Source organism: Uloborus diversus, chromosome 8 (assembly GCF_026930045.1).
Source record: "Uloborus diversus isolate 005 chromosome 8, Udiv.v.3.1, whole genome shotgun sequence".
Lineage (NCBI taxonomy): Eukaryota > Metazoa > Arthropoda > Arachnida > Araneae > Uloboridae > Uloborus > Uloborus diversus.
This window is the reverse complement of record NC_072738.1, coordinates 74,739,149-74,761,103: the sequence shown is the minus strand read 5'-3', so window position 1 is coordinate 74,761,103 and position 21,955 is coordinate 74,739,149. Positions and strand designations below refer to the sequence as shown.

Below are 21,955 nucleotides of genomic sequence, written 5' to 3'. Positions count from 1 at the left end.
AAATATGTAGGTCCCATGTTACTTTGACCAAAAACAGCGACAAATTCTATGCTGTCGCAAATCCTGTTGCAGAATGTCGCCGGCTAAAAAGGCTCTGGTGTCCAATGGCGATAAACGATAATTTCACTAATGTACTAGTTTTGTCTACACTAAAGCCCAGCAAAAAGTAATTTACTTAGCAGTGTTTTTCTTTTTCTTACAGAAACACAAATGAGGAGACCAAGAGGCTTCATCCACAGGTGGCTGAGTCGGAAAATGCGGAGGCTATCCTGGCAGAATTTTCCTTTGACGACAATCTTGTTCGTCTCCTTAATGTTCCTGGAGGCTTGTGTTCCCAAAGTCAACGCTCAAAACACGCCTAGCTCCTACCCGGGTAAGCAATGCAATGTTACCCATGATATATCTCAGAAATTTTAATTCTGCCCATAATGTGGATCCATATCTCAGAACATAGTTGCAGCCAGAGATATCGGTAGTTTTTTTTTTTTTTTCGAAGTATGAAAAAACTCCTTGCCATTTTGATAGGAGTAAACTTTACGAAAACAGAGTAAATTGCTGATCAATTCCATTCATAAAATTAACTTTTAGAGGATGAGATCGAATATGGCAGGGAGAGAAAAGTAGCGTACTATTTTGAATTTTGAAATTCCAACTGTTTTTTAATCCTTTTTTCAAGGGTGCTAATTTTTTGTTCGTGCAGTCAACATAAGCTCGACTAAAAGTGGGAGCCATATTGAAAGTTTTCAATGACAGAAGTACTTTTGAAATAGCGTTTAAAATGTCTCTGGTTGTAACAATAGTGATATGTGTTGCAACAGTTGAAGAAACTATGTATCATTCATGGTCTGGCATCCATAGACTAAATAGCCATATACCATAGACTAAGATATTTTTTGTAGCTCAAAAATACAGTCCTTAGATTTTTTTTCGTGGCTCAAAAATACAATCCTTAGTTAGTTTTCGTGGCTGAAAAATAGTCCTTAAATACTTTTTGAAACTCAAAAGTGCAGTTTTTTGCAGTTAAAAAGTAATCCTAAATGTATTTTCACAGCTCAAAAATACAGCACTAAAATACTTTTGCGTAGCTTAAAAGGGCAGCCCAGGAATTCTTTTTGTAGCTCAAAAATGCAATTTAAATTTAAGTAACTTAGTAATTCTGAAATTAAGAGACTCATAGAATGCATGGTTTGCCACTAATGCACAAAATTCTAAAACTACACAAAATTTAAAAGTTGCTCCACGCAAAAACTGCACAAAAACCTGAGATGCTCTGTAGCTAAGATTCCATGAATATTTAAACTTTCATAAATATCCAAGCTTATATGAAGCTCCGCGAATTCATGAAACTCTACAACTATATGAAATTTCTGCATTATAAGCAAGGAAATTGCTAAAATATTCAACGTACATTTAAAATTCGGCGACAGTAAAACCCTCAAAACTAAATCTAGGTCGATATTTCCCGGATTCAATTTGCAAGCATCTCCCTTTTATGATCCGGCACCCCTTCCTTTTCATCCGGCTGACAGAACTGGTGCCTAAAACTCCTATCTCTGCAACCGGAAGTCATAGAAAGAAGATGAATTTCCATTAATTAATAAAATCCGCTGGAAAAGAAAAAGAAACTATCCGTTCCTTCTCCGAATCGCAGAAGGGGGTGGGCAACATCCCCAAGCAGAGGGGAGGAAACTTTTAATTAGTTTTTGATACGATACAAAACTTGGCTGACACGTCGGGAAAGGGATCCATACACCCCCCGACCGCTCAACTTTTCCATTCCAGAACATAATGCTATTTCCTCTGCAACCCCATGAGTACGACAATCTGTTCTCCTTTTCGAATGGTAGCTTTCCCCCCATTTATAGCTTTTCGACTTCTAAAATAGGCACTCTTAATGGGTTTGCTCTGTATTATTAGATGATGCTGTTCGCTTTAAAGGAGTTCGCTGTGTGAACCAGTTAGCTTCTAAGTGAGCGATGATTATAATTGAGATAAGTTAATTGAAGCAGAATGGTGCATTCTTCTACGCTGGAGTCTCCATGGAGCCAATAGGAAAAGGCTCATAAAGGAAAGGCGGTTTTTGTTCTTTGATTTTTAACATTTGAGAAATGTTTACGTCACATAGATATGGCTTAGTTGACTCAAAATCCGATGTACTTGTTAAGAAGAAGAAGAGATAATTTTGTCAACTTAAGGAAAGATTTGTAAAGAAACCAGTGATGGTTTGACACTTCGACAACCCCATTAAAGGAAAATTTAAATATCTGTCAAAAGGAAAGAAAATTCGCGCTTTCAAAAAATATTTCGCTGTAATTCCGTGCCTCAACGAGATTCCGTTCTGGCTGTGAGTTGAATTTCTGAATATGACGTTATTTGTGCTACCATCAAGGTTTCGAAAGTGATTTTAAACTAATACTTATTTGAATGGCAACCTTCAACAATCCAATTACTATCAGTTTTTTCAATGAATGGATTGTGCTCCCTTAACATTCGTATTTGTGCAGGAACAATGAAATGTATCACATAATCGAATATTGTATTGCTGAGTTAAGTTTTTCTCCGTATGGTATAATATGCATAATATTTTCAATAAATATATACTGTTTTTTTTTTTTTTTTTTTTTTTTGTAAATCCACATAACAGACTTATTGGAGAAATTAAGATATATACAGTCTGACCACCGATGAGATGGAAAGGCAAACTTTCGGTTTACAGGCGGAAATGGGCGCAATTTGCAGGCATAGCAACTTGACTTTTTTAGATGTGCATTAGCCACTAAATTAAGTAGAGCCACGTTGAAATGAATGAAGTACACGCTTCAAATCTTTCCTTTTTCCCCTTTGTTCAGATAGGCTCATCTGAACTGACTGCTTGCCAATTCCATCGCTAACGTGGGCAGACAGTTGTATATCGTATATAAAAATTATCTGGCAGTAAGTGCATTTTGTAAACAACGCAAACATCTTGCGGACTTCACTTATGTTAAGTACTAAAACAGCAAATGCATGTATGCATATGTGGTTTGCAGATTCCTCTTCAAGTAAAGCCATATTTAATAACAAAAGAAAAATCTCTAATCATTAAAGCGCCGATTAGTACATTTTAGCTGCAATGTCTTGTGATATTTGTTGTAACGATTGTACTAAAAGTAAACTTTTATCTCACAATTTAGTCGGAAAATTATGTTTCGAAAAAATCAATTGTAATTTAAATTAATTTTCTGTATAATACGTTTTCCGAATCGAGAGCTTCCTTCTTCTCGCAGAGGACTAAGAACTAGTTTCTAAAATTACTTTGTTTTGATAATAGTTCACTTCCTGTTTACACCATTTTTAATCTTTTAATGAGTAATGTATACTCAAAGTTCAAAAGAGATTGATCTATTATAGCCCCATAATTGCCCATTACGACGTTTTGTTTTGAACTTTTTACATTTCTATCTTGGTATTTCAAACTAGTACATATGGGAACTAGTCATTCATAATTTATTTTTTTAGTATTTACTCTATATTGTCAAAGTAAGAGCTAATAGAACGTCAGCTACGTTCACGTGATGGACATTTTAGTTTTGTTTTGGAAGACATTTTCCACTAAATGGAGAAGGATTTGTTGGAGAAGTCAAAACTAATTATTCCTCATACAATTTATTTCCTTTATTTATTTTTTTTATACATTTTGTTTTTAAATTTTACTCATTTTCTTAAAGTATACGTCATAGAGCTGATATTTAAGTTATTTCAAAAACTTTTCTTATTTCTTTCTTTTCTCCTTTTGTTTCAAAGGAATGTCATTGATCTTCACACTTTTGTCAAAAGTTAAGAAAGCAAGTCTTTTGGCTCTCAAATCCTAAATGTAATCCTATACTAGAAATATATGATTCGAACAGCATTTTAAGCCCACTCTTTATTCCTTTCCAAAGTTTTGAACTTATGCCTAAGCATGTAAAGTCTGCCTATATTTAGTTTATACTAAACATCTAAGTTTTACAAAACATGACCGATAGCTCCATCTAGATGAATACTACCAGTTAAAATGAAAAACTACCAAAAGTTTGCTCAAAATTTCTTCCTAAACAACAGCGGAAGAGTAGAAGTCCACAATAAATAGTGTGCTTTTAAAAAGCTCTATGCAGACGATACTTGCTTCTCTTATTCTGGACATCAGCAATTCAAATTTCTGAGACTCTATTTACATTCACCGAGAAGCAATCTTACCTGCAACACTTCACGAAAATTACAAGAGATCGTCTGGAATGGGGTGGTTGCGGAAGAATCGAAAATTCTGATTTCGAAAACTTCCCTCAACCATCTTTTAAAGATTCAAGAAATTATTTTTCGTATGTGTGTCTGTATGTTTTTCCATGGATAAACAAGAAAGTGGCGTTTGAGGAGTTTCGTTGGTAAAATTGTCATTTTTGGTACTTTGTTTCTTGGAGATTTTGTCACTCCTTTCTTATAAGACTTGAACACTTTTTTAGGAGCAGTTGTGTTTATGTTGTCAGAATATGCAATGGCGAGATGTGGAAGGAAGTAGAACGAATTTAAATCTTCCGAATTTACTTTTAGATTTTTCTTAAAACTCTTTTATTTTTATATTTATGTTTTCAACACTGTTTTTGGTTTCAACGTTACACCTCCATTAAAATTATCGAAAACACTTGCTTTAAAAAAAAAATTTTACATTGAGTCATAACTATAGCAAACAACTTTTTTTTATTACTTTGAATTATTTCGTTTGTTTTAATCTTTGGAATTTATTTTTTAATTTAAATTATTCTTTTATGCTCCAATACCGTTTAATATTTTTTTAACCTTTTTTTATCTCTAAAGATTTCTCATATGAGATTTCAGAAAAAAAAATAGTTTTCAATCTCTCTGATTCAACTTTCATTATATTTTTCTGTGTGTTTTTATCGAAATTTGTGTATTATTATCCTTTAATGTGTCACTACTGCCTTTCTACCGTATTTAACTAAATATGTTTTTTCCCCTGTAAAACAATTACAGGAAATATTATTTCTAAAGAGTTGTGTAAACTAAAATTCAAAAAGCATTACACGTGTTTATGTACTTTTAATTGTGAATGAATAGAATTCGTTCATAAAATAATTGATATCTGTCGACAAATAAAGTATCCAAAATTTTGTAACTGAATTTTTTCCCTGAGGATTTAAAATTTATTTTTCTTACAACACGTACCCCAGATTAGTAGAACAATGGTTAGTATACTGTGCCAAATAGATTTTTTTTTCTCGAAGTATTGAGAAGAAACTTCCACGCTCAAAACGTTTGAAACACACCTATTATAACCACTTTTCATTCGTTATCAGAATTTTCAGAAACTTACCATTTCAAAACTTAAGAAATACGTCGTTATGAAATGCATTCCCTAAACCGAAATATGCCTTCTCGGGTCACTATTGCAACGAAGCCGTCCAAGTTTCCCTGATGCTTGCTTTCAAACTAGTTTCTCTAAAATACATACCACATCTCAATATAACAATGATTCCTTATAACGTGCCAGATTCTTATGTCAAAATATTGCGAAGAAAATTTCCACGCACAAAATATTTGAGACATCCCATATTATAGCCTATCTTCAACAGAATTTCCAAAAATTCAACATTGCACAACTTGAGAAATAAGTCGTTAAGAGATGCATTTCCGAAATCGAAATACCTTCTCAGGCCACCACTGCAACGATACCGTCTCAGTTGCTTTAAAAGTTGATTTCAAATTTATTTTGCCTACAATCCATAACCCCAGTTCGATATAACAATTATTCTTTATAACGTACCAAACAGATTCTTATCTCAAAATATTACACAGAAAATTTCCACAGACAAACTATTTGAAACACCCATATTATAGCCCATCTTCGACTAAATTTCCAAAAATTCACTATTTCAAAACTTGAGAAATAAGTCGTTGAGAGATGCATTCCCGAAATCGAAATGCCTTCTCGGGCCACCACTGCAACGATACCGTCGCAGCTTCGTTAAAATGAGAGATTCGCCTCCATGTGTTGCGGGCTAATGACTCGCCCAACCGTGACGCGAATCTTTAACAAATCAAACCCCAACTCCGACGGCCTGCGTAATATGCACTAAGAGCTCGCAAGATATGCTGATTCGGCAGCGTACGTAATGCATTCCGGGATTTACATGCATATTGAGCAGGCCTCGGCCTAATCGACTGTATCGCTGGAGATTCTATCCCCCCCCCCCCTCTCATTACATGCATAGATGCTGCTTTGTGGACGGAAATCGGATACGTCAAGCTTTTCCTGAGAGAGTTCCTCAGAGTTGGCGCTAAGTCCGGAGTTAGGTCACGTATTTCTAAAGGAGCTTAACCGAGGATTGTTATAAGGGCTATGGTTGGTTAAGAGAACCGTAAAGTATCTTGTGGTATTTGTGTAAACATGTCTTCTTGTGTGTGTGTTGAGAACGGGAGTAGCAGCAGATTGCTGAATTTCCAGGTTGCCTTTTCTGTGGTTGGATTCAGGACTATGTCTTCGACTATCAGCTCTTAATATGTGGTTAATATTTTTAGTTGATTTTATGACGAAATTTGTTATTTTGAAGAAAACAAAAATTGGCCCAGAAAGCTTTATTTTTGTGCATTTCACGATTTCTCTCTTATAGAGAATATAAACGCTTTCTTCCTTCTCCCAAATATAGTTGCACCGTAACTGCTTTCAGAGGCGCCTCGATAAGAGGTCACTGTGACCTTCCAGAAATTTCTTTAAATGCCAAATTTTGTCTGACTAGGCAAAACTTATTATCATTCGGCGAAATTTAGAGCTCTATGCGGCAAAATTTGGAGTACCATTCGGCAATATTATCATAATTTGGAAAATTGGGATTTCCATTCAGCAAATTGAGAATTTCCAGCCTCCTGAAAAATTGAGTTCTTTGCACCCCTGACTGCTTCATAAAATCTTGCTTCCTATGGTGCAAGTACATTTCACACATCTAAGATGCTGGCATTTCATCTCAATTTTTAACAAAATAGATTTAAGGTATTATACATTTTTCAAACTTTCGCTAAATACAGACGATTGCAATCGTGCAGTGAATTGATTTTTATTAATAATCTATCTACTCATGTTTCAGATAGGCAGCTTGTATCTACCAGTTATCAGTAGCTATCTATGGTCATCTCAGCCATTATTATCATGCAGTGGAGTAGGAAAGGTGGTGGTCCTCGGCTCCAAATCTCTAAGCGGAAAGTCTAAATTATACTCCAATAATGAAAATTAAAGCATTACCTTCTGTTTAAAGCACTTTTTTCATCATCTGATCGGCTTTATGTATCCGTTTATGTGTATGTAAAATTAAAACCTAATTATCACCGCTTCTATTTTCATATTCAAGTATTAGCATTGGCTAGTTAGAGGCAGGTCCTTTTCTGACCAGAAGAGAAATTTCTTGCTGCGTTAGTTATTATGACCTACTCATCAACCCGAGCTTGATTAAAAAATAACAGCACGTTTGCGGGTGGAATTAATTACCAGTGCAGTTTTGAACTAGGCATTCAGTTTAAAAATTTTCATGACATCCCAGTCTCAAAAAACATCGCAAAAAACAAACGCATTTTATGTGGAGACTTTTGTAGGGGAACCCTACTACTGCTGAACTAGTAACAAAACTTTCTTTTATGTAACGGAGCCAGATGTTATTGCTTTTCAAAACGTAGTATAGGTGCCAAGTTAGATCCTATGTCTTCCTAAATTGATGAATTTATTATCTTCCCTGTTTCATCATTTCCTCCTAAGTTTTCTATATATCCATTAATTAAACAGATTTTATAAATGTGGTATAAATTAATAAATGATTTTATAAATTAATATCTTTAGCAGCTGCAAACTAAAGTCTTGGACATAAATTAAAATACATAGTCATTAACGATTAGCATCTGGAGAAATAATGGAAGTAAGAAATGGCAACAAGATGGAATAACAGATGATTCGTTTCAAATATTGAAAAGTAGCACTACATCATCTTGAGAAATGTAATTCATTGTTCACTACACGAGTTGAAGCAACTCAGTTCAAGTTTGTGATACATTATGATTAAAGAAATGAAGATTCTGCTTTCTAAGTTTACTAAAACAGACGTATGATAGATTTTAGAAAAATAAATTATGTGATGGAGCTTCTGTTCATAGAGTTAACGTTCAATGGAAATACCTTTGATTGATATATATCATTTTAAAGTTGTTAAACTGAAATAGTAGGTGGAAAATTTCCATGAGAGATGAAAAAAACGCGTCCGTCAAATGTAGCTCAGTTGTTATCTTGCAATGCTTCTCGGAACATTAACTGTCCTCTGTGAATGCAACCTACTTTTGTTTCCCCTTTTGTTACATTTTTTGAAATCATTCGTTTAACTTCATTTTCAACAATGAAAACACTTCATGACGCAAAGTTAGTGTAATATCTTCCACAAATTTTGGCTAACGTAATAACATCCTGAACAAAATAGTGATAAGTCACAAAATGGTAACAAGTGTGGCATGGAATAAACACCCTTTATCCCTTCTTATAAATCCATCTCTACCATAAAACTACACATTGTAAAGCGTAAGTTTATTTTTGTTCAATCTTATAAATAAAACATACTTTACAGAACAAAGTATTACGCATTATAATGGAAAAATAGAATAGTCCTTTATAATATGAATAGGAAATAAACTTCTGAAGGATTTTAAAAATAAAGTGCACTTTTTTTATTCAGAATCTGAGCTCTACTTATACAGACATTTTGTAAAGCCAACATATTTTATCCAGACGTCTGATAGTATATTGTTTTTTAACCTTCTCTGCAAGCTCTAGATGCTAAAAACAGTCCTCAGTGTCTAGTTAAAACACTTTTCAGACACCTCCATAAAAAGTTCAACCATAGAAAAAATAACCACTTGTGTTAGAAAGTCGGAAATACTTAAATTCCAAATGCTCAGAATTCTTCTTTCTTGGGAAAGAAATAAAAAGAATGCAATAAAGCGCATGCATATTGGCAGAAGTTCTAGTTGGAAGGGTTTTCATAATTATGCAAGTTCTCTGCCACCTCTCGCTGCTGCGTCTTCAAAAAATTGTTTACATTTCACAATAAAGAAAAGTTTTAACGCCTTGCGGGGAGCTAAAAATGACAGTACTTCTAACGTTATCGAAAGAACAGCGGAAAAGTTTTCCAAGTGAGTTTCCCCTGTCCGTTGAAGGCTTTATAACAATAAATTATTTCTGGCAAATTCTGATGGTTGAAGCGTGCAAAGCTCATTAATCATAAACGCTGTTCGCTTGTTGGAAGGCTGGAAATTGCATGTGGAGGAGGAAAAATGAATTTGTTTGATTAGGGAACAAAGGAAGAAGTGAAATTTTACAGATGTCTTGTGATTTTGTCTTAGGACGAAGATTGAGTGCGAACTTATCATGAAATCTATAAGAGCAAAAAAAAAAAAAAAAACAATAGGTGATGTTAATTTTGCTTTGCACGGATTTCTCTACTACAGTTATTTTTGGAAAGTACTTTAGCTGATTTAATTTCCATTCAAAAATGTTATCCTACAAGTAAAGTTGAAAAACGTGCCTTTAAAAAAATAATAACAATGTGGAAAATTTTCAAACCTTTTTTTAATCATTGCTCAGTATGTTATGAAATCTCTGTGAACATATTTCCGCATGAAGTTGATGTTGCTTCGTATGAGTCATATTTGTATATAAAATCACTTTTGTTAAGTTGTGCTGATAAAAACAAATATATTTATTTATTTATTACTTACAAGCGGTACCCGCACGGCTTTGCCCGTAGTAGAAAATTAAAAGGTCATTTAGTTCGCATGTGTATTTACAAATAATGGATGATGAATTTCTCACCAATTTGCTGTGTTCATTTGCTCGCCTATGTTACGGTAATATGCTCGTCCACGTTATGATAATTTGCTCGTCTACGTTATGATAATTTGCTCGTCCACGTTATGGTAATTTACTCGTCCATGTTAATTCGCTCGATAAAATGTTCTTAAAATTGGAACAGAAAAAGAACAAAATCGCACGAACTAATGTTGTGCCAAATTTCATGATAATCGGCAGAACATTCTAGGCGCTACGCGCGTAATAGACATACAGACATACAGAGATCCAGATATCTAGATATACTGACTTTCAGTTTTATTATTAGTAAATGAATTCATTTTTACTTTCCCTGATATCTCCATAACAGTCATTTTTGCAGCATGTATCATCGGGTTTTCGTTTTAATGAGGCAAACAACGACCTTCTCAAAACTTTATTCGAGTTCGATTTAATATGCACTAACAAATGATATTGTATTGGTAAATCCTTTTAAAATCCTTTTACAAAACATTAAATTAAAAAAAAAAACAGCTAAATTTAAAAATACGTGAATGAATATCCGAAGTTTATTAAAATTGCAATTAAAAAGTTATTAATAAATTTTGTTTTTATATATTCTCAAGTACCTCTCTAACAGAAACTTTTACCGCATTTCTCAGCAGATAGTAAAAACTCTGTAATCTGTAGTATAAACAGTTTTTCAGAAATTTCATTTTACTGTATTTGTTGGCGTAAAATGAAAGAAACACTTCTAAAATTTGCTAGTTGTACAAAATTAAGAAATAATAATTCTAAAATCCATTTAAAGGAATTACTAGCTTGGTGCAGTTCGAGTGATTTAGCGTCGCGTCAGAAATAGATTGTAAAGTTAATTATCTTAATAAAAGGGAAATGCTACTTTAAACCAGAAAAATAATTCTAAATATTTAAAACTATAGAAAGTCACCCGTCAAGGTGTGAAAATTGCTTCTACTCTTCTACATTTTAATGACGCAATTGCCTGTTTGGTGATATTTTGATAGTTGAAATTTTAACCCTAACTCCAGTGCATTAACCCTAAACTCCAGTAGATTGTGTTCACTGTTGTCCACTTTTTCGTTTCTTCACGCTCCCAAAATGACAGCCTTACCAGTAAAACAGTTAAGTGACCGGATCTAGTTCAGCCTCGTCAAAATGAAGCATTTTCTTGCATGCAAAACATTACCAAACATATTATCAAATTATCATGCCGTGGCGCGAGTTTGTAACGACAGGAGCATTACTCGATCTTTCGCTGTTATATATATGGAGATTTCTCATGTTAACTTTACAACATCGCACAATTTCTATTATTTATAGTATCGCAAAGAGCAATTTCAACTAGGGCTATGGAGTCGGAGTTAAAATATCCGACTCCGACTCCAGGGGTTTTAGAGCCTTCGACTCCTACCATAACTCCTTTACCCCAGCCCCAAAATATGACACACTCTGACTCCGCAGCACTTGCAGAGTTAGACTCTGAGGGAAAAGGAACGACTCCAGCTCCTACTCTTGGATTTTTAAACCTTCGACTTCCGACTCGCAACCCTGATTTCAACAATTTAAAAAATAATTCCCGAATTATTGACCAAAAATAATGAAAAACTTTAAGTGGAAAAACTTAAATGGTTCAAAACTGCTCTAAATGACTGCACTCTCTTTCAAGTTGAATTTGCCACTTAAAAATTTTCTAGAGATCAGAAGCACCAGTAAATTTTTTAAGTCCCATTGCATTGACTACACTCTCTTTCATAATGAATTTTTCACTTAAAATTTTCTAAGAATCAGAAACACTTAAAAGTCTTTTAAGTTCCACTGAATTGACTTCACTCTTTTTCATGATGAATTTGCCACTTTAAAATATTTTTAAGATCAGAAACACCAGAATGTCTTTTAAGTCTCATTGCATTGACTTCCCTCTCTTTCATAATGAATTTGCCACTTTAAATTTTCTAAGGATCAGAAACATCTGCAAGTCTTTTCAGTCCCATTGTAGTATTGACTTCACTCTCTTTCATGATGAATTTGCCACTTAAATATTTTCCAAAAGTCAGAAACACCAGCAAGTCTTAAGTCTCATTGTACTGACTACACTCTCTTTCATAATGAATTTGCCACTTAAAATTTTCTAAAGATCAGAAACACCTTTAAATCTTAAGTCCCATTGTATTGACTACAATCTCTTTCATAATGAATTTGCCACTTTAAAATTTTCTAAAGATCAGAAACACCAAAAAGTCTTTTAAGTTCCATTGTAAATCGGAGCAGAATTTGTCAATTCAACCAAACACAACTATCACCTTCCAGAAATAACCCCTCGATGTGAGAAACTTTCGTTATCCCCTCATTATCGGAACAAACACACGCACAATGCCCCATTACAGCCAAGTGTGGTAAGCCACCATTAGCTGCACGAATATATCTTCATAACGAATGGTTATGGGCTACATCATAATGGAAAGATTTATGTTCGCTAGGGGCTTGAACGGTTTCTTCCTTTAATCTGCATTGATTTCGTCTTCCCTCAAATGCTGATAGAGTTTTCCACGGGGGGTGTCGGAAAGAGAGTTCTCCTACCTTCGTCTTGTACTCGTTTGCATAGCAGGCGCTTCGATCCATGATTGGTGAAGACGCGGATTTATACTCCAACATTTCTCAAGCTGTCTAAATCTCGTCAGGTAGTTTATTTTTCAAACGGATTTTTTCGTTTTACTTCCTGCTTATTTGTTTTCGAAGTTAGAGTTGATTTTGGTTGTTAAATTGTTTTCTGTAGAGCATTATGTACGAATGATCATTAGTTTCGTCAATATAAATCAAAACTCCTCTCGGCGGACGGTTTTTAAGCGGTCTTTTTCCTGGAAATTTTTAGTCCTCATTAAAAAATATAGAGTCTATAATAAGTAATCTTTTCTTTTACGAGAAACTGTATGTTCTACAGATTCATGTTTACAAGTGCTTTCACTTCTTAACTTTTGTTTATTTTTCTATATGACGGGAACTATACCTGCCTGGGCAAGGACGTGCACAGAAATTTCGGCGCCCCGTCGCAAATGATTTTACGTGCCCCCTCCATATTGTTTACCCCTATATTTCACCCCTTATTAAAAAAATATTGGGCCCCCTTCATGATCGACCCCCGGGCCAACAGATGTTCCTTCTCCCCCTTCCCCCTGTGCACTGTGCACGCCCCTGTGCCTGGGTAAAAGAAACATGAAAAACACGGAATAAAAATATGGCTAATAGACTTTTTTTTATTCCTATTATTTCTATGTAATCATTTCCAACAGCCATGGTATAATAAAAACGATAAATAGACACAAAGGTTTTTAAAAAAAAAATTTCAAGAAAAATTAATTTTGTGTTTTAAAGCAAAAATTCACAGCGCGAGGAAAAGAGGTTTGAAATTCTGTATGACCTAATTACAATCTGTTGGGAAAAACAGAGGTTTAAGCATAATTAATGATAGCTTTGTATAAAAATCGAATTAAAGGGTCTTTCCTCCACCTCACTCCATCTCTTAGCGTGTAGCCGTAGGTTTCAAATTGAAAGATCTGGCTGGTAAGTTATGTCCTTCAAAGTCATATTCAAGTATCAAGTTCGCATCTTCTTGTAGTTTACTATTACGAAAATCTTCCACTAAACCGTAGATTTTGTATAAGATATTACAGCAGACCAAAAACACTGCGCGCCTTGTTCTTCAAACAAAAATTTTCTTTAGAATATAAATAGAACATTTTGATTTCATTTTGAATGGAATACAGCACATTTAGCAAATACTTGTTACACATTAAATTGTAACTAGGGGGCTATCGCCCCCTGCTCGCTATCGCTCGCCAACCCCCGGAACTGCTTACGCAGTTCCCTGTGGATCGCTTCGCGATCCATGCTCGCTTCGCTCGCTCGCTGTATGCCAATACATTAGCCTAGCTAAAATTTTCCGTAAAAATTAAAGTTGGTAATTGCATTTAGGTCACCATCCATTTAACCAATATGAAAATTACGTTCATAATGTTAATTTGTCTGCTTTAGCCAGATTTTCGACAGTTTAACTTTGCTGTATGTAAGATGACTGCCTTGGCAATGTGCACAACTTTACCATTATAGATACAAAAGTGTCTGTCATTGCTTTGGAGAGATTGCACTTCTACCTGTTGGTCCGCGGAAGGTATTTTATTTCCCTTCTACCACCCATTGGAAAACCAATGAAGGCATTCCCCTATCCGCCACCTGGGGACGCGCCCTCTAGGGGTTACAGGCTCCCCCGAGGGATGTATTTACATTATTTACACTCTTATATATATTTACATATTTACACTCTTATATATTCTAATCTGAGAAAACTTCCTCATATACACAATTAAAAATGTCCCGTTTGGTAGCCACAACTGACACTGCTTCAAAAGATCTTGTTCTTGATAATGCCACATAGAGCTGGCCATGACTAAAAACAGGCTCAGAGAGCACCAAACATATTTTCTCAAACGTTTGTCCTTCTTGTTGTTATTCTGAATCCTTGCCACGTCACGAACAAAAAATGGTTTAACTAAAAACGCGAAAACTCGCCAAGGCTACTTTGCTTGCACAATACTAAAACTACTATAACCCTAAACAAATTTGGCGAAACCTTTCAGCTGAGAATAAAAGGAATAAAGTAAATTCTTTCTCGGTTATTCATTTTGAACTGAACTGTCGTACTGAAGCAGAGAATAGACGACGCTCAAAGCGCCTACGCGTTCAAAACAACATTGCCGATGAACATGATTGTGGAGCAATGTGTGAAGAATGCGAATTTTGTGGTGCTCTTTATTGGCAGAAAGAGCGTAATACTGCAAATAAATATACTAAATGTTGCCATGACGGAAAGGTGCGGTTACCGGCATTGTGTGACGCACCTGATCTGTTGAAGGAACTGCTGACTGAAAATTCCCCAGCCGCTAAAAATTATCGGCAGCGAATCAGAGAATACAACTCTGGAAATGGCTCGTCTTAAATTGGATTCAAGAACGGTTTCCTGCCTTCTTTGAGCTTTTCTTTGCTGATTAAGGTTGAAATGGGCCACAGCCCGACTCAAACTCATCTCAAAAAAAAAAAAAAGTTCGTTGAGTATTCTGTGATTCAAGATTTCAAAACAACGTAGAAGTTTGTTTACATGATTTATCGGCGAAGTGTTGCCAACAGAGGTTTAGAAATTCACCCCTTCATTTGCCGGCACGTAAGAGAATTATATATATAGATTGATAATGCCACATAGAGCTGGCCATGACTAAAAACAGGCTCAGAGAGCACCAAACATATTTTCTCAAACGTTTGTCCTTCTTGTTGTTATTCTGAATCCTTGCCACGTCACGAACAAAAAATGGTTTAACTAAAAACGCGAAAACTCGCCAAGGCTACTTTGCTTGCACAATACTAAAACTACTATAACCCTAAACAAATTTGGCGAAACCTTTCAGCTGAGAATAAAAGGAATAAAGTAAATTCTTTCTCGGTTATTCATTTTGAACTGAACTGTCGTACTGAAGCAGAGAATAGACGACGCTCAAAGCGCCTACGCGTTCAAAACAACATTGCCGATGAACATGATTGTGGAGCAATGTGTGAAGAATGCGAATTTTGTGGTGCTCTTTATTGGCAGAAAGAGCGTAATACTGCAAATAAATATACTAAATGTTGCCATGACGGAAAGGTGCGGTTACCGGCATTGTGTGACGCACCTGATCTGTTGAAGGAACTGCTGACTGAAAATTCCCCAGCCGCTAAAAATTATCGGCAGCGAATCAGAGAATACAACTCTGGAAATGGCTCGTCTTAAATTGGATTCAAGAACGGTTTCCTGCCTTCTTTGAGCTTTTCTTTGCTGATTAAGGTTGAAATGGGCCACAGCCCGACTCAAACTCATCTCAAAAAAAAAAAAAGTTCGTTGAGTATTCTGTGATTCAAGATTTCAAAACAACGTAGAAGTTTGTTTACATGATTTATCGGCGAAGTGTTGCCAACAGAGGTTTAGAAATTCACCCCTTCATTTGCCGGCACGTAAGAGAATTATATATATAGATTGTTCGCATTTAAAGCGGAAGAGGTAAATCGATAAAATTATCAAAGCATTCGAAACGTTTCAAATAACCCAGCACAGAATCTTCGGGAGAACGTGACGGTAAAGCAATTCGAAATTTATATGACGTACATATTTTGGTTTCATAAAGCATGAAAACATTTTCTTAGGCATTGGGTGCACTTCAAAAGCATCAACCGTGGGTTGGCCTCAATTTGCTAAGTACTGCAATTTGTCGCCAACTTAATGGACATTCTCTGGCAGTAATTACCTCAAACACAGTTGCGGTTACGCAAAACGTGATGGGCAAATATTCTAATGTGTCTGATGGTATGTAGGATTTTTCCCGATTTCTCAGTACCTGAAAAGTAGCGAGATTTTTGGATGATGGCTAGATAGTTTATTTTAGTTTTTTAGTGCGTAAAATGATTTTGATGAATCTGAAAACAGTTTGATTGTTTTAAAAGTTGCGAAAATTTTAATTCTTTGTAAAATACGTGCATTGATCTTATTATTTAAAATCGTCCCATATTTTTGCAATTTTCAATTTTCTAACAAGTTTAGTCATTTATTATTTACAGTTTTCTTTCTTTTTTTTTTTTCAAGCAGTTAAGAAGTACACATTTATTATGTACTGTAAATGATGCATCGGTCACTTTTCATAATACTGCTTCAATGTGTAATCATAGCAGTGAATATAGTTCTTTAATACGAAGTAAAAGTGTACTGAATGTCTTTATTAACAGAAGAAGTTTCGATTCCAATAAAATGGCCAAACATTTCCCTTAAAAATTGATATCAATGAATTGTAGATAAGGAGCCCTTGGTTGCCATCTTTAAAAGATATGTGTAGTCATTAATCTCAATAATAAGGTACGTAATACGTGTCGTTCTCCGTTCTCCAGAGTTATGTGTTTAATAAAATGTAAACGTTTGATTTTGACGAAAAAATGTTTCTTTTTTTGTTATTTATTTATTTTTTATGGAAATTAATGCAAGGTTAGCGAAAGATCTTGTCATAAACTTATATCATGGTTGTTCATCAAGTTCTTTTCCCTTCAATTTCTTGGGCCGGTAGACCCCTTAAGAACCTGCCCCCCACCCCCACCCCCACCGTGGGTGCGCAGATCCGGACCTGTGCGCAATTATTGATAAGATGACTATTTCAAGCAATTGCAAAATATGCAATATATAATTGGAGCAAACCTAACCTGGCAGCGACGTCAAAGTGTTACATCGCCATTTGCTGAATTGAGAACCATCCCTCAGAAAACGGAAGAAATATAAGAAGTCTTGAACTTGTTTTAACTGCTTAAGCACTTAGGGAAATAACTCATAATCATTCTTATTTTGATTTGGCCCAGAACTGTTTCTTGTCATGTTTAAGTAAGATTTCTTTACTTTCCCGGATTTATCATTTCCTGCTAGCAGCTTTGGTAATTTCAAAACAGGAAACACAGAGCATCACAGCCCATCAAGTTTAGATGTTTTCAAGCAACTAGCATATAAAAACTTACGTGTCTAAACAAGCTTAAGGATAAATGTGCGAAAAAGTATCCGGTCGTTGTTTTTTCAAGTCGGCTTCATTTCCAAGAAGATAAAACTGGGAGATGATTTGTTGCAAAAGGAATTTCCAGTGATGAATTCCCAGCGCACTCTCAAGTAAAGACGTGTTCCGCAGACGATATTTGGTGCGTTGTTTATCTTTCTAGAATTGATTGACTCGGTAGAAGTTGAGTTATTTCTTTGCTTTTTTTTATTCTCTGACTTGGCTAAACATCTTGTTTCCAGTTACGTATTTCTGGTTTCTTTACATAGGGCAAAATAAATTTTAATCGGATATGTTTGAGTTTTTTCCTAATGCAGAGGGAATTTTGAATAGCTGTTGAAAACGCTCACACCATCCTTTTCGTTCCTTTAAAACGTTCTAAGTAATTTTTAGATTTTAAGTAACTAAATTCAAGAGTAGCATTGGAGATATTTTAACCCCCTCCTCAATCTTATTTCACGCATTGAAAATCAGAAATACGTCTCAAAAGTTTTGTCAAGGGTATTTTCATGCTTGGTATTTTACACAAGATTTCGGTGTCTTGGAAAACGATTAAAAAAAAACTGGAATTATTTTAATGTTGCATTTAAATGCCAAATATTCTAAATATTAAAATAAAACACATGTCTGCTGTCCTGATATCGTCTATTTCATCCTCAGGAACATGGAATCTTCATATTCCAACATCCTATCAGCAGTTGGAACATATCGTCTGCTACCGAAAAGAAAAAAAAAATACAAATTGAGCGATACTTGCATAGGAACATATTCTATTCATGTAAGCACGTTGTGGCAAACCTAACCTGGCAGCGTCGTAATGCTATGATTAGGATCTTCAGTACTCAAACTACTGCCAGGTTTTCCAACTTAGGTCGAGGCGTTTTTCGTTGTTGCCATTAAGAAAGAGCACTTTATGATCATAATGAACCTTTCTTGATTTATGACACTTTATAATTTAAAAAAGTTTTTTTTAAATAATGTAAAAATGATTATGTAAACTACGTATTTCTTCTTCTAGGAGGAAAACCACCACAGGTATTCGCCATAGAGCCGGCGGACCGGACGGCAATTGTCGGTAAGCCAGCTGTTCTTCCGTGTAGAGTACTCAACAAAGTTGGCACATTGCAGTGGACGCGGAATGGTTTCGGCCTCGGATCTGACCGCGAGCTACGGGGCTTCCCGCGTTACACCATGGTTGGAAGCGACGACGAAGGTAAGAATGCTTCTAAAACTTCATGTACATGTGTGCTTTTAATCGTAGAGTTGAACCGCACCATTGCTGCGGTCACTCGTCTGGAGTGCTTATTCTACATTAACTACCAGTTTGTTTTGGCTCTCTTGGTTTGCTTAAGAGGTTTTTCCGCTTCCAGCTCAGTTACTTCGTATGCCGGGATGATAAGTGCTAAAAAGCATGAAACTGCAGTTCTCGAACGGATAACTTAGTGCAATGTTTTTTATTGTTTTAAAAGTTACCTTACTATATGTAATATTAAAAACTAATGCTAATCATTCTTTTTAGTAGAATTAACAGTTGAAAGCACAGATGTATCAAAGTTGTATATTTGAATTCAATAATAAGTATATTGTTTGTTTTAAATGGCGTAGCAAATAATGTACCTTAACGGTTTTTTATTGATAACAAATTTCAAGCATGGCACAAACATGTTCAAATTTTGTCGGCGGCTATTGATGGTTTCCCTCTCATTGCAGCTGCGACAAAAGTTCGTCGTAGGCGTTCATCACACATCATTTGTTCTACATGATTTGATTACCACACTCTCAAGTTAATTCATGCATTTTTACTTTCTGCAAAGCAACTCAATATCGCAGTGTATGAAATTGTTTAGTAAGTGCTTTGTTTTTTAGAAATTCTGCGATCGACTTCATTAAACTATGTTGTCGGATATTTTCTCCTTATTTCCAAAAAGTTCAAATTACACTCAGCAAAAACTCTGCATCGTAAAAATAATTCAAAATACTCACTTCGAAAATATTATTCCATCCATTCCGCCACACACGGTTCCGTTTACTTCACTTAGTGAAAAAAAATCGTCTGTCTAGTGTTAGGGTATAACACGTCAGAACAGTTTTCACTTGATCTGCAACAGATATTTTTTCTGCTATGCTTTTATTTGGTGGGTTATGTTCCGTGTCTTTGCTTGTCGTCGTGACTGATAATTCCTTCTGTGAGACACCTGCTACATTGACCTTATCACACGAGGAATAACGTGATATTTGTGACTTATCTCAAAAGCTTAACCAGAATTGCGAGTTTAGTGACAGAAAAATGGATTACTTGTAAAAGTTTTTTTTTTTTTTTTCGGTAAGAAGAACGATAAAAGGATTTTTTTTTCTTTTTTTTTCAAAATAAACTGCTTCAGTATCGTAGGATACATGTAATAAGGCGGAATTCACCTAATTTTTCAGATACAGCATGGAAAGGAAAAACCGTTCCTTTTCATCTATTCAATAGATAAAGGCATAAAATATTGGTTAGTATAGTACCATTTGTTAAATATATGATAACAGATAAGTAAATGTATGGAATAGTTAATTTAAGGGGAATAAATAGGACCTTAGGTATTCGCTGAAGGGAAAAACATTGAATAAATAAGGCTTTTGAACAGATATAGATGTATGTATGTATTTAATAAATGTATAAATAAGCGTACATGATGGTAAACAAATACGGTAGAGCTCGCTTAAAGGAATAGCCAGGTGGTCACAAGAAATTAATTTAGCTTATTGGACTTTCGATGCTTTGTGAAAATTTCGTTTGAGGTTTTTTTTAAGATCATTCCAATCGTATCAAATTCGAAGAAATTGGACCATCCTTTCTCGTAGAGAAAACTATTTGGGCGAAAATGCGTTTTTAATTAATGTCTTCGTTAATTAGTGTCTAATTTCCAACTCCCTTATTGATGACACTAGCATTTGGTAATAGATACTGAACAAAAAACGAGTGTAAAATATTGATTGATAAACGTAGGAGTGAATGGTACCAAGAAAAAACCCCTTACGTATTAACGAGATACTCCATTGTCCGGGATCAAAATGGCGAACTACAACAGTGAGGTACGTTGAAAGTTACATTAGGCGGGATATTTTTTTAACCAAAATTCCAGTTAGTAGGATCGACTGTACATAGTAAGACAGGTGTATATAAAATTGTTAGATAAAAACGGCATAAGAATATATTTAGGTCAAACAAGTGAATAAACTTAGCAGTAATGAGGACATAGCTGTTTTAGGAAAAAAAATCACAAGATATAGTGTAAATGTAGTTAACACCACCGAAAAGTTATTAATATCAGAGTAGTCATCCAGAAAGTGCTCTCAATCTTTTGTGCAACCGACAAGTTCAAACAACAATGACCAAGTTCGTAGGCTTGACCTGCGCTACCAGGTTTTTCTTTTTTTTTTTAATTATTATTATTATTACTCCATTATTACGCGAATAGTGTAAAAATGAAAAACATTAACTTACGTAGCTATCCCAAGAGCATATTGAGACATTTTTTGAAGCAAATATATTTTTTGATCATCGTTCCACCGTTATCGAGATAAAAAATCTGACAATCTGCCAAAACTTTACGAAAACGCCTAATTTATTGATTTGGCGATTCACCCAATCATTTATTTAATACTAGAAAATCGCCCGTCAAGGTATGACGGGTGAAAATTGCTTCTACATGAAAGTACGAAGTAATTGCCTATTTGGTGATATTTTGATAGTTGAAATTTCAATCCTAACGCCAGTGGATTAAACCTAAACCCCAGTAGATAGAGTTAATTGTTGACCACTTTTTCATCTCTTCATTCTCCTAAAATGAGTCTTGCTAGTAAAACATTTTAAGCTTCCGGGTCCAGTTTAGTCTTGTCAAAATAAAGCCTTTTCCTGCATGCTAAACACTACCAAAAAATATCATCAAATTATCATGCCGTGGCGTGAGTTTCATTAATGGTGACGTCAGGAGCGTTATTAGATCATTCGCTATAATATATATGAGGATAACTGAACTTTTAAAAAATAGTTTTGAAAAAAAGAAAAAAATTGGTAATGGATTGCTTGGTTGACTTTTTTTTTTTTGTCAATTTTATTAATTTGTATTTGATTTTTTTCCCAACGCTTTTATGAAACTTTTGGTTTTAACATCTGTCAAAGCATTACTTCAAAATTAATAGATACAAGTTCAAACATAGATCTTACTTTTATCCATTCCTTTTACAGTTAAATTGCGCCATTGGGCAGATCATTTTTAAAGTCTATTCTCCGCATTTCAGTGTTGTTGAAGTCTATTATGCCATCGGACAATAACTTCAAGATGTCGTTTATGAAGTGTACAATACTTAAAACAAAATTACTTGAGACCTTTTCTTCTCCTTTGCAGAAGCAACTAAATCATCTAACACATTTTTACGAGCATTCAACAAAAAATGTCTCTAATAACTGGAGAAACAAATATAAAAAGTTTCTTTCTAA

At 34.8% G+C, this 21,955-nt stretch overlaps 1 protein-coding gene across 1 annotated transcript in view; it reads left to right on the top strand.

The window, feature by feature from the left end:
- Positions 1–332: 332 nt before the first annotated feature.
- The window catches only part of LOC129227372 (irregular chiasm C-roughest protein-like), a 100,052-nt gene continuing 78,429 nt past the window's right edge, over positions 333–21,955 (top strand). The window contains exons 1-2 of the mRNA XM_054861922.1: positions 333–373; positions 18,491–18,685. Coding sequence (XP_054717897.1) covers positions 18,664–18,685 — 22 coding nt within the window. The 5' untranslated portion in view covers positions 333–373; positions 18,491–18,663. The remainder of the gene's footprint in view (positions 374–18,490; positions 18,686–21,955) is intronic.